The sequence below is a fragment of the Cynocephalus volans genome, chromosome 1 (genome assembly GCF_027409185.1).
Source record: "Cynocephalus volans isolate mCynVol1 chromosome 1, mCynVol1.pri, whole genome shotgun sequence".
Classification (NCBI taxonomy): domain Eukaryota; kingdom Metazoa; phylum Chordata; class Mammalia; order Dermoptera; family Cynocephalidae; genus Cynocephalus; species Cynocephalus volans.
In genome coordinates, this window is record NC_084460.1 from 80,401,493 (window position 1) to 80,416,436 (window position 14,944).

Sequence of the window (14,944 nt, forward strand, 5' to 3'; positions counted from 1 at the left end):
CATGAGACTTTCTTGAGAATGTTAACAGAATTCTTAGCTTAAAAGGTGAATTATAAGATTCCATACAAGCTTTGATCCAATGCTAATTCCCCTGAATTTGTAGAGAGTGAGCAGTTAGCTCCCTTTTATTCATTGAAGGAAATGATGCATGCTGTGAAGATCACAAAATGTGTTACAACACATCTGAGTTAGTTTGGAATGAAATTCCCTGAACTTCAACTTTCAAGACTTTAAATACTTGAGAACAAACTCACATTCATTGATGAATTTTTAGCTGTATCCCAAGTAGCCACTATAAACTTTACAAATAATGACACAAAAGGCTTGAACCATTTAAATGAGGTGGAAATTATACTGTGAAGAAAAGCAAATTCCAAAACAGTATATACAGCATGATCCCATTTTTGTCAAAAGTAAAAATAAATGCATAGGAAAGAGTCTACCATTTTATATGACAAAAGGTAAACAATTTTTAACTCTGGGTAGTTGGAAGTGTTTTTTCTTTGCATATCAGCAATTTCTAAATTTTCTACAATAATTATATATTACTTTTATAATCATAAAATAATAAAGGTTGTAAATGTTTTTTAAAAGAAAACAGTGTAACAGTTTTTCAGGTCTCTGAACAGGAAGTAGTGAACCAACCACTTCCAAAAAAATGGATGTAGTCAAAAATAAAAAACCTACAGTCCAGACAGTCATTTGTATTAGGATTACTGGGTGGAGGCTACAAACAGGAGATAATAAGTGGTTTTTTTCTCCTATGGTTATTTCAGTTAAAAATATCAAAAATTACTCAGAGACAAGTTTACGTATATGCAGTTATTAAGCTAACAATGTCACAGGGAACACTAACATCTTATGCTTAATTTATTTTTTAAATAATTTATTTTTAAAAGTAAAAGAGAAGATGCACTTATTTTAAGGAGAGGAAAGAGATGTATATTGGGATATTTTCTTCTAGTCTTATTTTACTTTATGCGGCATATACTAAACAGAAAATTAATTTTACCCTGCTTTTTAAACTTGTATTCATTCTCTAATGATTAGAGTCTAAAGCAGTGTTTCTCAAATTTTAATGTGCATATGAACCAGCTGGGGGTTTTGATTCTGGAGGTCTGGGTGGGACCTTGATTTTGCACAGGAATCACCTGGAAGCCTATTAAGAATACAGAATTTTGGACCCTGTCTCAATCACAGTCTACATTTTAATAAAATCCCAATTTGCATTGTACATACAATAAAATTTGAGAATTCTGTTCTAAAGATCCAAAGTCAAGTAGTTTCCTATGAAAATTACTTAAAGAAATAATAATTTTAAAAGACTATAAAAACCAATGCTGCCACTAAATTCTGTTAGCAAATGACACAATATAACTTTGGTTTGTAACACTACCTTAAAAACATTTTTCTTAAAATGAAAATAAAATTTCCTTGATTCTCAGGTGACTTTAAAATTAGTTCTTGTTGATTTTATTTATCCCTTAAGCTAAGAATTGTGTAGCAAATCCAAACAAAATCACTTGCCCCTGTTTTGTTTTTCATTTGAGAAGGATTGTTTCAGAAACAGTTTTTCTAACATTCTACTGGCATAGTGCAGGACCTTTCATCTTTCAGATACTATGATAACAGGATTATAAACGGGTTTAAGTGACATAGATACAGCATATCTTGGTTTCTGATTTACAATAATAAATGAGTGAGTTTCTAGAATGCTGAAGCAAGACATTGAAGGAAAATAAAATGGAATCCATGGGTAATTTTATGAACTTAATATTAAAAAAGAAAAATAGAGTGATCACCCACAGGCTACTATATTATTTTATAAGTCAAATTTTCTTTATTCACAAATGACAAAATTTTCCATTGTAGAAAATCATTTGACTTCAGAAATGAAGTCATACTGTGGCTAACACGTTAAAACTTTCGAACTGAAGAACTGACATTTCTGACTATGTTTTCTGAACATTTTAATGGTGACTTCTTAGGATTCTGCTTATAATAGGCCCAAAGGGAAACAATTGTGTGGTCACGCTTAACACTGAAATTCAGTGTTACAAAACACCACAACTCCTATAAATTGTACTGGATCACATTTAAACTGAAGCCATTCTGCTATCTTTTTACTCCTTAAACTTGATCTGACATGCTCACTCCTACTAGGACTGCCAAGAAGATAAACTAAGAATTTGTTTACTAACATGAACTCTAATAAAAAAAATTAATAAAGATGTATTGTAAAAATAAAGTAGAGCTCACTAAACATATTTGAAATCAGATCTACTTTTTAAAAAATCCTAAGAACAAACACACAGTATTCAATGTAGTACTATTAGATACAAGCTGATAAATTGAGACTAAATGTTTGAATGTACTGTACAACCACAGAAAATCAAGAGGTAGTGTTTTAATAGAGTAACTACAGTGTCTACCACAGTTTAATGTATCACTATATACGTTAACATTGCTTTCAGAGCAAATATTAAAATGAAAGTGTTTTTTAAGTCATCATCTACTCCCATGCAGTATTTGCTGCTGAAGAATAGAGTAAGAGTTAAAACCTGTCTTTGGTCTTAGAAAAAGTTTTCAGAAGCCTTTCATCCTTAAATATATTTTGTTAACGGTTTTAAATTACAATGTTAACATTTCAAATTCTGTAATTTAAATGTTTTGTAGGATTTTGTGAATTTTTAAATTTAAGATTTTGTGATTCTATTTAATGCTAATCTTAAAGACCATAGGCAATTTTGCTAAGGGGAGATCATGCCAACATCATCAGTCTGTGGTTTAGGAATTTCTTACTGCTGTTTTAAAATTTATGATAGCATTTAATTTAATTTCAGTTAGTCTCTGGAAATACACAATTTTACATTTCCTGAATATTGTTTCACTTTTTTTTCACAGAGCCCATTTCAAATAAGTTTCCTGAACTACTTGCTCATCACAGATGTTAAAATATTAGTATTTAATAAGCAAATATTTATAGTTGAAATATATCTAGATTAATCAATGTTTTGTACTTTCCACATATTGTTTTACTTTTTGATTTAAAGAGGATTGTGGGTAAGTTGTGCTTCATCATGCTTATGGATAATATGCTTCTAGGTGTAGTTAATTGATTTTACTTTCCAAATTATAATCAAGAATTTTCCTAATGGTCCATTAAGCACTTATTTACCTTATATATTCCTATAAACTACAAATAAAGGACTCTGATTTTTTTTCTGTTTTTTTTTTTTTTTTTTTTTTTGTCTTTATGAGTATTTTTGTGGCTGGCTGATAACAGGAGCCGAACCCATGCTTAGTGTTATCAAGCTGTACCCTAACCAACTAAGCTAACCAGTCAGCCCCTATAATCCAGAATTTTATTTTTATTTATTTATTTAAAAAAATTTTTTTTTTCTTTCTTTCTTTCTTTTTCGTGACCGGCACTCAGCCAGTGAGTGCACTGGCCATTCCTATATAGGATCCGAACCTTAATCCAGAATTTTAAATGAGGGCTATAAGTTGTGATATTTTAAATGATAATTCCCAATGTTTTGAAAAATATATGAGCAAATGGAGTCATTTAAAGTAATATTGAGTGAAAAGAAAAAAAAGCAAGTCCCAGAAGATTATGTACAGTATGATACCATCTTTAGGAAGCTCAAAATTTACAAAATTAAAAAATATATTGTGTTAAAAGTAGAAACGTGTGAAAAATCAATGAAACAAAAAAGCGTGAGCAAGATTCAAGATAGCTATAATCCCTAAGGGGTAAGCCTGAGGGTGATGTAGAGAAATAGCACACAAATAGTTGCAAATTATTGGGACACACATACACAAGCTTTATCATGAATATTAATCATTTTTTAAGTGCAAGAAAATCAGGAGGTTTAGATTATCTAGGAACAAGTTGATGATGAAATTGTAGTATTTCCCTGCTTAATAAACCATATTATTCTAAACATATGGAGTATTGTGTTCTTTGACCTAAACTTTTCACCATATTGTTTAATATGTGGCAAATATTTCGTGATATTTTTTTGAAATTCCTAATAGCTAAACAATGTGCACAATTATCTTTCCTAAAAGTATATTTTGTATGCTTTGTTTTACGATTCAACTTACTTTTTAAATGATACCAGAGTGAGACTAGTATTTTTAATTAATCAATGAGAATACAGGAAATAGATTATTCTGCTTATGTTCACAGTTGGTGTTATATGATCATAATTTTGATCAATGAATGCATTATTACTAGGAGAATATTTACATGACTATGTTTTTGATTCCAAAGACTAGGTGCAAGTGAACTCTGATTTCCATTAAATCATGTTGAAAAAGGCCCCTTCTTCCTAGTAAATCAATAGTGTAGAAAGCAAATACAATTTTAACGATCAGATATGAAAGTTGAGAGAAAAAAACAACCTCATATCAATATCACACTGCAATTTTAATAAAATAAGAAGGATCCCTCATAATCTTAGGCAACCTTGACTCTAGTAGAGACTGGCATAAAGTTTAAGTGTAAATTCTTTCAGTTTTATAAAAAATAAAACCATTCTTACATCTTTAAAAAGATGAGGCATACAGCAGTGCTTGCAAAGGCTCACCAGTATGTATTGTGGAATAAATCTTTTTTAACTTGCTGGGTACTAGAGGGACTAGTTCTTGCAAGACTGATAGGCAAGCTGTCTAGTATAGTTGGATCAGGACAAGTCTCCTCACTGCTAGTTGTATAAATATTTGCCTTGACATAAAAAAAGAACCTCTCTTGGGGACTTATGAGATACTTTTGAGATAGAGAAGGGAAAAATAAAATCTACGAGTTAACTTATCTGAAACACGAATTCTGTAAGTCAAGCCTGAATTTAAGCAGATTACTTGAGGTTAAAATAGCATGTCCTACCTTTCTCAAAGAGCCCATTTAACTCTGCTGATTCCAAATGTATAGATTTTGAATGAAAATAAATAACTATTTAAAAAAACTGAAAAGTCCTTCAAAAGACAACTTTAAATTAAATATTTTGGAAACTTATTGAAGCAAGTGAAATTAACCATGGACTTGATTGAATGAAATAAGCAACTGATAATTTTTTCATATTTACTCTCACTTTTAATTTCACCAGAAGAACAACATTTACTGTACCTGACGAGGGGTTCTTTCTGATTTACTTCTACACCACTCCCAGTCTGAAAGGTCTGGTTTTTGATTCTCCTCATGAGATAGTCTTCTTTCTGGCCCTTCAAAAAAGGTGGTTTCTTCATAATTAATGTCATCTCCTGTGTTGTTAGAAAACACATCCTTTTCTTTGTCGGCATCCTGTTTAGCCTCTGTAATATCAGTATTCGTGCATTTGTTGATGCCCTTTAGTCTGGAGCTGTCCAGACAGGGTGTGGTGCTGATTTCTACTTTTATGGCATTGAAGATATTTCGGCTGTCTATCTGAGAGTCTTTTGTAGTTTCACACTCATAGTTCATCAGGTTGTGATAGGATATGGAATTTTCATCATCATCATCATAGTAATCTTCATGTGCTATTTTATAAATTCCATAACTTTGTTGGAATGATAGATTGAATTCAAAGCCTTTCCTCTTGGCTAAGTAAAAACAAAAACAAAAGTCCATGGCTAGTAATGTAGATATAAACAACAGTTGGTAAACATAGTGGATAAAAATACAAAGCACATTCAACCTGATTATTATAAATTAAAAACTATCTTCATTTACTTCTTCTCAATTATACAAAGCAACCATTCCTCACAAACTCAAATTAAAGTTTTCTCACTTGTACAATGAGGGGCTTGAAATACATACAATTCCAAGGACTTTTCAGTCTTTAAAGCAGTTTTACATAACAAGAAATTGGCCATAAACTAGGAAACTTTCAAATACATTCAGTTTTAGCTTTTTTAAAATGTCTATTAATTATTCTCCACATTTCTTTATTTTGGGATAAAATATACTGTTTATAAATTTTATTTTGCTAGAAATTAATTATTAAGTATCTTAATATTATATGAGTTATTCAGATTACAATACCACCAACAGGTATAACTGCTTTAAACATTTTAAAGCATACCATTTCTGGCATTTATATTCTATAAATGTTTACATTAAAAATTAGACCATGATGCAATACAGATTTTAAACTCTTAAAAATTCTACGTACATTTCTGAAACAAATAAATTAGGAATTAATTGGTAAAAAGAAAAGTGAATGGATTTGTATTTTTGAGAACTGAAGCACTTTGTAATGTCTAAAAGCTGATTAATTATAAGTGCTCATCTTCTAATTAATCAGCTTTATAGACATTATAAAGTGCTCCACATGTTTACCAGAAATGCATAAATCTTTTTATGATTTAAATTAGAGAAAATATGATATTCTAAATATAATGCTATTAGTTGGTGGATATGATACTCAGTCTTAGTAGAATAACTAGTATGATTGTGACAGAAAGTGATATGATTTTTGTGTGTCTATAAAATTTGTTTGAAACAAGCCATGCTTTGAGAGATCAAAATTAAAAGGTTACACTGCATTTTGTCTACCACCTTGATATAATTTCATTCTTAATATATAAAAATTATATAATGTTTACATAATTGTACAAACAAATTCTGCTGACTGACAAATAGAATTATTGGTACCATTCATTGTTGTTTGATCCAGAACACAAACAAGAGAAACTTCTACTCAAAGGAAATGTAAAAGTAGAAACAGATATTAACATTATATATACTGTCTAATTTATATTTCTACTTACTTTTTCTAGTAATATAGTTCAATAAAATTAAATTACAATTTTTAATCCTACTTTAACAGTGTGAAAGGTGAAGGAACTAAAAAGTTGTTTTAACTATTGATGGATTTCCTTTTTCTACAAAAAAGATGTAAAGTGACAAATTGTCAATGGAGGGCCATTAAAAAAAACTGTGGTAAAATCCCAAGTTAGGATATAACACTTGATAAAATTGATGTCCGTCACTATATATTTTATTAGTTGTATATTATAACTATGAAATATATAAAGCAAAAATGACTAACATTTTTGAAAGGGTGTGCAGAATGTGTCAGTGAAGAACCAGGCTGCCTCCATGTCCTGAGTTACAAGAGGCAGTGGAGGTAGGTTATGAGAAGAAAGCAGGATTGCATTGGAGATCATGATGTGATAAAGCATTCCAAGGCCAAGTTATGCACATAAATTACGTTATTTAACATACCAATAACCCTACAAAATAAAAAGCTTATTGGTCTTACTTTACAGTCGAGAAAACTGAGGCTGATGGAGGAAACCTATTCAGTATTACTTACCTGGTGAAATGATTTGAATTTAAAGATTTTTCCGGAATTGCAGTGATCAGCCTCTACATGAAATTGCTTTACTCTAATCAGACCCATGAGAGAAATGTATTAATGGAAGAAGAATGACCTGTTTTTAAGTTAGAGAAAGTACATTAATTATGAAGTGTAACTAATGAAAACATTTCTTGTTAGTGGCTTTTCTTAACACTAAAGTTGAATTCTGACTGAGGTAACTCATAATACCTGGGATACTTAACCTGAGGTAATAGATTATAGCAATATCAAAGAGTTGAAATTGTTTGACCAGAGGCTGGTTGTAAATGGGGAAATCCCTATAAAAATACATAAAAATAATATAGTTAACAATCAAAACTATGTTGAAAGAAATGTTAGAATCAAAGTCAAACTGAACTGATTGTTTTTAAGTTCCTTGAGGGTGAAGGCAATGTCTTTTTTTTAAAAAAATTAATCAAAGGTAGAAAAACTCAAATGTCTATGGGGACCAGTTAAGTGGTATTAGTAATTAATGAGGGCTAGACATATATTATAACAAACGGTAAAGATCCCCCTCTATTTAAAGAAGCCTCCTCAGCTGCAGCCAATTGTGGTGGGGGATGCAGGGGTTGTGTTGTCAGCTATTCTGATTTTTCAGACAAACCAGATTCACAGATTTTAATATAAAATACCCTGATCTTGAACTTTGGGCCTATAACTAAAACTGGTTAAAAGTAACTATAAAAATTGTTTGTTTTGTTAAAAAAACAAAAACAAAAACGCACCTTAGAGCCAAATTCAGCTCAAGAGCCATAATTTGGGAACTTCTGCTCCTTATTAAACATGCAACACGGTGCCAGACACATAGTGACCACTTTCCTAATAAATATTTGTTGAATGAGTGAATGAGTGAACGAGCGAAGCAACATGGAGGAATAATGCCTGGTGTGATAGGGAGGGTTTGTGTCAGGAGAGCCTTGACTCAGTGATGCTAGCTGAATGGAAGATGATTACAAAAGAAATGACACCTTTTAAAATACTTTAATTATCTAAAGATGGTTTTGAAGGTTTTGGAGTTCCCAGCTCCTACTTCTATGCTACTGAAAAAACATAGCTGTGTTGTTTTTAGAACTTTTTTCATGAAGTCAGAGCTCTTTCACTTATTAACAATTAAAAGAAACTTAAAGACCTCCAGAGTATAGTCCAGGATCTTTAAAAATCTACACTACACTTCTGAAAAATAAATATAATATTGTATTTGTTCTGAAAAGCAAGAGTTACACTGTTCTAAAATCATAGATAAAACATAAATTATCTCTAGTCCTTTGCTTTTAATCATGTCTCACCAATTACAATTTTGAAGGTAAATAATTATATCAGCTTATGAAAATGAATAATTCTTCAGATAATATGTCACTTACCAGATACTCTGATTTTGTCAAAAGGTAAAAGCTGAAAATCATTTAATTTTTACTGTTTAATGAAAAAATAGAAAACATCATGTCAGGCAAACAAAATGAGTCTGAAAGCCCTATCCAACCCATATGTCTACCACTTGAGACCTCCGTGTTAAAATCATCTAAAAAAAAAAGAAAAACTGATTTACTTTTGAGACACTAGTATTACAGATTATTATTGAAAACAGGAGGAAATTATTATTTCTGTAAACTATTTTCCAGTGCTGACATTCATTTTCTGTTTGCACATCTGTTAGCTCCCATTCAGTAAGGTTGAGATGTGGAATTTTATTTACATCTGCAAATATAACCAATAGTAAATATGAGCTAGAAAAAAAGTATTTTTTCTTCCTTGCTTCTGGAGTTCACAGGTAAAAAATGTAAAGAGAGGAGATCTTAGTTTGTTAAGGAAAGAAAGTTTAAACGTAATACTAGAGCCATACTCCCAAAGAATTAAAATACCGTAGCTGATCAGGCACCCAGCCCACCTGAGGGTGAGTCACCTTTGGGGCTTCAAATTCTGTTGTTGTGTCATCCTAGCAATAGGAAAAATTTATAGTGATTCCTCAGACAGTAAAAACACATCGTCATTCTCTGAATTTCCCTATTGCATATCCCCGATTATTAAAGGGAATGGAGCCATTTGAACTACAAACATCCTAAACTAATGTTTCTCACAATGTTTTATTTTGGAAGCCATGCCTCTTTTTATAAGCCTTCATATTTCAAGTAATTCTTTGAAATTTTAAAATAAATAAAAATAAAATCCATGGTAATTTTGAAATAAAAATATTGTTTTGATTTTGAAAGACAAGTTTTTAATTTCAGACATGTGACACTAATGTAATAATTCACCCTGCTAGCCTGAGTCTTCTACCCTATGCAGTTCAGAAGACAGAATATTTCCTAGGTCATTTGTTGTAATAGGTCTGTTGCATTGCTTTGTTTTCACTCTGTTGTGGGTGTCCCCACTTCTTAAAAATGACTGCCCTAAGCCACTTCACTAAGACTTTTCTTTTTCACTAGCATTAGACTCGTCTCTCTCACAATCTTAAATATTATAAGACAGGGATGATTCACTAATTTAGTGGCAAAATCTTAACATTTGTCAGACCGTTAGAGCTTTTAGTCTTATACATAATTTCTTATATGTTACATGTTTTTATAAGTAGTCTATAAAGGTTACCATTGCTCTGTTAATCTCCAGAAGCACATTATTATTATAAGTTCTATCGTTATTTTAATGACTTGGATGTATTTGGCAATTATTAACAATAAAACTTGATGTCATGCTTAATAAAAATTTCTTCTGGTCATTTGAAAAATATCTAGACATTCTAAATTTTAAATGTCATCAATACATGAAGAATGGCCAGTTCATGACTAATTAATATTTATAAAATAACCCTGTTAACTTGATTGGAAAATATGCTTTGACATTCTTCAGTTTTTACAACCCTAAAATGATCTGAGATGGACCGTTTTTATTTAACCTTTCTTTTCTCTTAAAGAATAATATACTTGCCTATTCAAAGCAAAGGAGAATTAATGGGACAGTTAATTCAGCATACACTAATTCATTCAGATTTATTAAATGGTAGAATATCCTGTCTTTTGTCTGGAATGACAAAATAATGTCCTTTTCCTTCCTGGCAAAGTCAAAATTGAGCTCAATTACACTGTAGAGAGTTTTGTAATTGACCCTGCCTCCCCACTCCCATTCTAGATGTACTCTTTAGAAGATAGATTTTTTGTTTTCTCCAGTAAATAGCATGACTAGACTCATACGTGAACATACAATGACAAACTCTGTTACCTTTATCTTTTCTTGTAACTAATGAATTTTTTGCTTGGAGTGTGTGTATGTGTGTGTTTGTGTGTGTGTGTGTGTGTGTGTGTGTGTGTGTGTGTGTGTGTGTGTGTGTATTTCTAAAAGCAGAGGTGTACTCTTAAAATTTATTTCGGAACTGTTTTCAGGCACACTGATTGACTTACTCTGAAAACTTTCTAAAACCCTGGAAGATTGCAAACAGCAAAATAATAAAAATGCTTTTCTTTATTGTTTCATTGAATAGTAATGGGCTATAATGTAACAAGCTTTTAACTCTTTTCAGAGAGTTAATGATCTCTTTCAGATAGCAATACCGCTTTTCATACATAGACTTGGGAAGGGAATTTATTTTCTCTCCTGGGCTAAGATCTATGGTGGGTATAACATCCATGGGCCTTTGTTGGCATGCTGTGTTGAATGAATTCTAGTCACCTCCTTTCTTACCTAAAATAATTATGCAGTGCACAAATACTTCATGGGGTTAAAATCTGCCTCATTTAAAACTTACTCCAGCACCGTGGTAAGAATTGCTTCACTTTATGATTTCTTCTTGCTATTTACCATTTATGTTTGTCCTCGGACTCTTCGTCCCCTATTCAGGCGACTTTCTCAGTAGACCATTACACGTGTTTGACTGTGTGTATATTGCTCCCAACCGCCAGTGTCGAGGACTTACTTTTCTTCCCATCGGACGCCACTGCGTGTGAGTCTTGCCCGCAGTTGATGATGCAGCCACAAGGCAGGTGGGTCCAGCGCTTAGACAAGAGAAACACTGGGGTTACAGTGGTGGCCAGCAGGGTGAGTAGAAAGCTGAGTGTTTCCAAAGGAAGGCTCTGAAACTCCACTAGGTGCTGGACCACCATGTGGACCTGCAAAGGCGAGAGAACTTCAGACCCAACCCAGAACCACATTTTTTACTTCCCAAGCCTTTGCCTCCAGGACGCCGCCCCAGCCCCTTTCTCCCGTCTCCCTTTCTGATTGACAGCCAGAAGCTCTGCTTTTGGGACCGCGCCCTCATCCTTGGTGGTGGGCTCCTGGGGACCGGTGGGACCCATCCCGCCGCGCCAGACCGCACAGGATTTCGGGGGTTCTGCTCTTGAGTGCGGATCTGCGCCCGCTGCCAATGCAAGTCTCCACTAAGGAGGCACGGTCTACAACGTGGGGACGCTGCCCGGGGAAACAGGCAGGCGCCCGTGAGACCTGCATCTGATGCTCCTAAAAGCTTTCGTCACCTCCTTGGTCCCTCACCTCTGCCATGAGCGCCTGTCACAGCAGGGCGCCACTCTGCCACCTTTCAACCGGGCTCCCTCCTGGAGGCAGGAACAAAAGCCTGTGTTGTCCCCTCTCTTCTCTCTCTACATCTGATCTATCCTCTCCTGCTAGGGACGGGCAGTGTCCTCACCGCGCAGCAAGGGAGCGGAGAGAAAGGGAGGGCACAAGGGTGGGGTGAGGACCTTTTTTATTTCCTCCTTTTCTGAATACTCCGATTTTACTGAGAGACAGGAATGCCCTTAGCCACTCCAGATCTAGAAAAACCAAGTCGCCCTCGACCGAAAGCGATCCGTATCCCCTTCAGGTTTGAAACGAGAAGCACTTTGCGGCACAGGCTTCGCGGCCAATTAGCCCTGCCCGCGAACCGCCTTCCGCCAAGCGCGTCTCTAAAACCGAGCGAGGTACACTTCGAAGCGGACTTAACTGCGCGTCCCCTGGTGACTCCCCAACCGGCGACGCCGGTCCCAACACGCACCCACACTGTCTGGCACACACACACCCGCGCATTGTGAGCGACTGCACTTTTACCATCATGGGCAGCCAAAGGGTGACTTTGGTCAGCGCTAGGATCAAAGAGAAGCGCTTCTGCGCTACGCTCACGGCGAATCTCCTGGTGCCATAAAGAGTGCCCCGGTTTCCACGCCCGCAGGCTCCAGCCCCAGCGGAAACGGGTCGACTCGGTCCAAACGCAGCGTCCGAGCTCGGGGTGCAGCCCCCAGAGCACCGCAGGGCCGGGCCCGGAGCATCTTCCGGGGACGGGGAGAGCACTCTCCCCCCCGTGGGAGGGGACCCGGGAGTGGAGGCTCCACGGGAGATTTCCTGGTAGTTGGCGTGGAGTCTCGGCGGCTCCTCCGAACACAGCAACCGGTGAATGAGCGGGACCGAGAGGCCGGCGAGGAGTCCGAAGGCCGAAGCGTACACGGAGAAGAGCAGCAGCACGTAGGAGCTGGAGCGGTCCACCAGGCAGCCCCAGGCCGTGCGCACGAAGCCGCCCCAGCCGCACAGCGGGGGCGCCGACAGCAGCAGGCTGGCTGCCCAGACGCTCAGCGCCACGCCGAGCACCTGGCCCGGGCTTCTGCAGGCTGCCTGGCTCCCCGCAGCCCTGTGCATCGTGTAGAAGTTGTAGGAGACTAGGAGAGTCGCCTTCAAGTTGCTCGAGAGGCCCTGGCATAGATACAGTAAGGCAGAGGTGGAGCACAGAGACTGGAAGTAGCCGGGGAAGTCGTTTGGCCACTGCAAAAACATGAAGATGGTCACCGACAGGACGCTCATAAGATCATCCACAGACCAGGAAGCCACCAGCATGGACACAACTGTTCTGTTCTGCATTTTCAGAAGGGAAGCTAGTGAATAAATGCTGCCCGCCAGGGCTGCAAAAGTCATTAAACATGTCAGGCAAAATAGATAGACATTCAGAGTTGCTGGTGGATTTGAAAGGTCCGTAGAATTGTGATTTTCTTTCCACAGGTTACAGTCATTTGTTGATAAGTTACTGAGAAATAAAGACATTGTCCTTGGTCAATATTTAATTTTCCTTCTCAATGAGTCTGACAATTTTCTCAAAATAAAGCGTTGCTGTTGCAGATCGCATCTCATTTCTCCTACCAAGTTTCCCTCTAGATGTTGTCTCCGTCAGTCCCGCAGGAAATGGTCAGGCAGGTCTTCTTTGGATCTGATTCAAACCGTATTTAAAATCTGGGTTCCATTTCAAGCATCAATAAGAAACTTTTCAATGATCAAAAACAAACAAATCCGAAACTCCCTCCCACCATCAAGTTTCAGACAAGAAAGCAAAAAACTCCTCAGGTGGACTGAAAAGCAATGATGTCTGGATCCGTTTGGGTCTTTCTTATGGAGCAAAGCAGCTTGTAGCTTGAGGTAATCAAACACTATTCACTTGTAAGAGCAGTAAAATGGTGCATTTGATTCCAGAGATGGATTCGAAGGCAGAGAGATTGTCAGGTAGGTTTCAGCTCTGCTGGCTGAGAGAGAGAGAGCGCCTTTCCAGGAAGCCTGAGCACAGACTCCCATCCCAGCCGCGGTGCGGTGTTCTTCATCAGCCTGTGATCCTCCAAGCTGCAGGAAGGAGGAGTCAGCTCCAAGCAGGAGAGACAGGAAACAAAGGGAGGGGAGTTCAGTGAATGAGCGAAATGATGCATATCTTCTCAGGCTGCCTCATTGGAAGCAAGAAACAGTGTCTTGCTAAGCCTTCCCCTCTGGTTTTGACATATAAAACTAGACCAAATACTTTTTCAGTCTTGAAGTAAACTACAAATATCACCTTTGAGAGGTCTAAGCTACTCCAATAACTAAGGGGCTGCCTTTATTCTTATCTAGACTTCCCTACTTCATAATCCATTGGAGGAAAAATATCATCAATGCCATTCATAAGAATAGACTGTACCAGATTTCTTTTAAAGAATATTATACTTAAAAATTTCATCATAGCCAATGCATACAAAGTTCTAGAGAAAAAGAATAAGATCTGTGTCCTATAGCAATATAGGGAGACTACAGTGAAAAACACATTACTGGGTAACTACAGAAGCTAGTTAGAGGATGTTGAATGTTCCCAACACAAGAGATGACAAATGTCTCGGGTGATGGATATGCTAAACACCCTGGTATGATCATTGCACATTATATAAATGTACTCAAATATCATATTGTACTTCATAAATATATACTGTTTTCATGGGTCAATTAAGAAAAAATAAATTAAAAGAAAACATTCCAGAGACAGAAGTAGATTCGAAGTTACCAGAAATAGGGGTAAGAAATAATGAGAAGTTATTGCCTAATGGTTACAAAGTTTATGTTTAGGATGACGAAAAAGTTTTGTAAATAGATAGAGGTAATGGTTGCACAGCATTGTGAATGTAACTAATTCCACACAACTGTATGTTTAAAAAATGCTTAAAATGGCAGTCCTTATGTTATATATATTTTACCACAATAAAAAAATATGAAAAAAAAAAAACCCTAAGTAGACTCGTGCACAAACAGTATAAAAAAAGAATGTAATTATGGTCCTCATTACAATAAACAAGATTATGCAGAATCTTTGGGTAGAGTTATACTAGCTTTAGACATTTATT

General features: G+C 35.9%; 1 protein-coding gene across 1 annotated transcript in view; it reads right to left on the bottom strand.

Annotated features, from left to right (window-relative positions):
• GPR149 (G protein-coupled receptor 149) overlaps positions 1-13,355 on the bottom strand; it is a 75,010-nt gene extending 61,655 nt beyond the window's left edge. Inside the window, exons 1-3 of the mRNA XM_063101568.1 lie at positions 12,375-13,355; positions 11,251-11,443; positions 5,132-5,583 (exon numbers count right to left, since the gene is read on the bottom strand). Coding sequence (XP_062957638.1) covers positions 5,132-5,583; positions 11,251-11,443; positions 12,375-13,355 — 1,626 coding nt within the window. The remainder of the gene's footprint in view (positions 1-5,131; positions 5,584-11,250; positions 11,444-12,374) is intronic.
• Between the last annotated feature and the right edge of the window lie 1,589 nt (positions 13,356-14,944).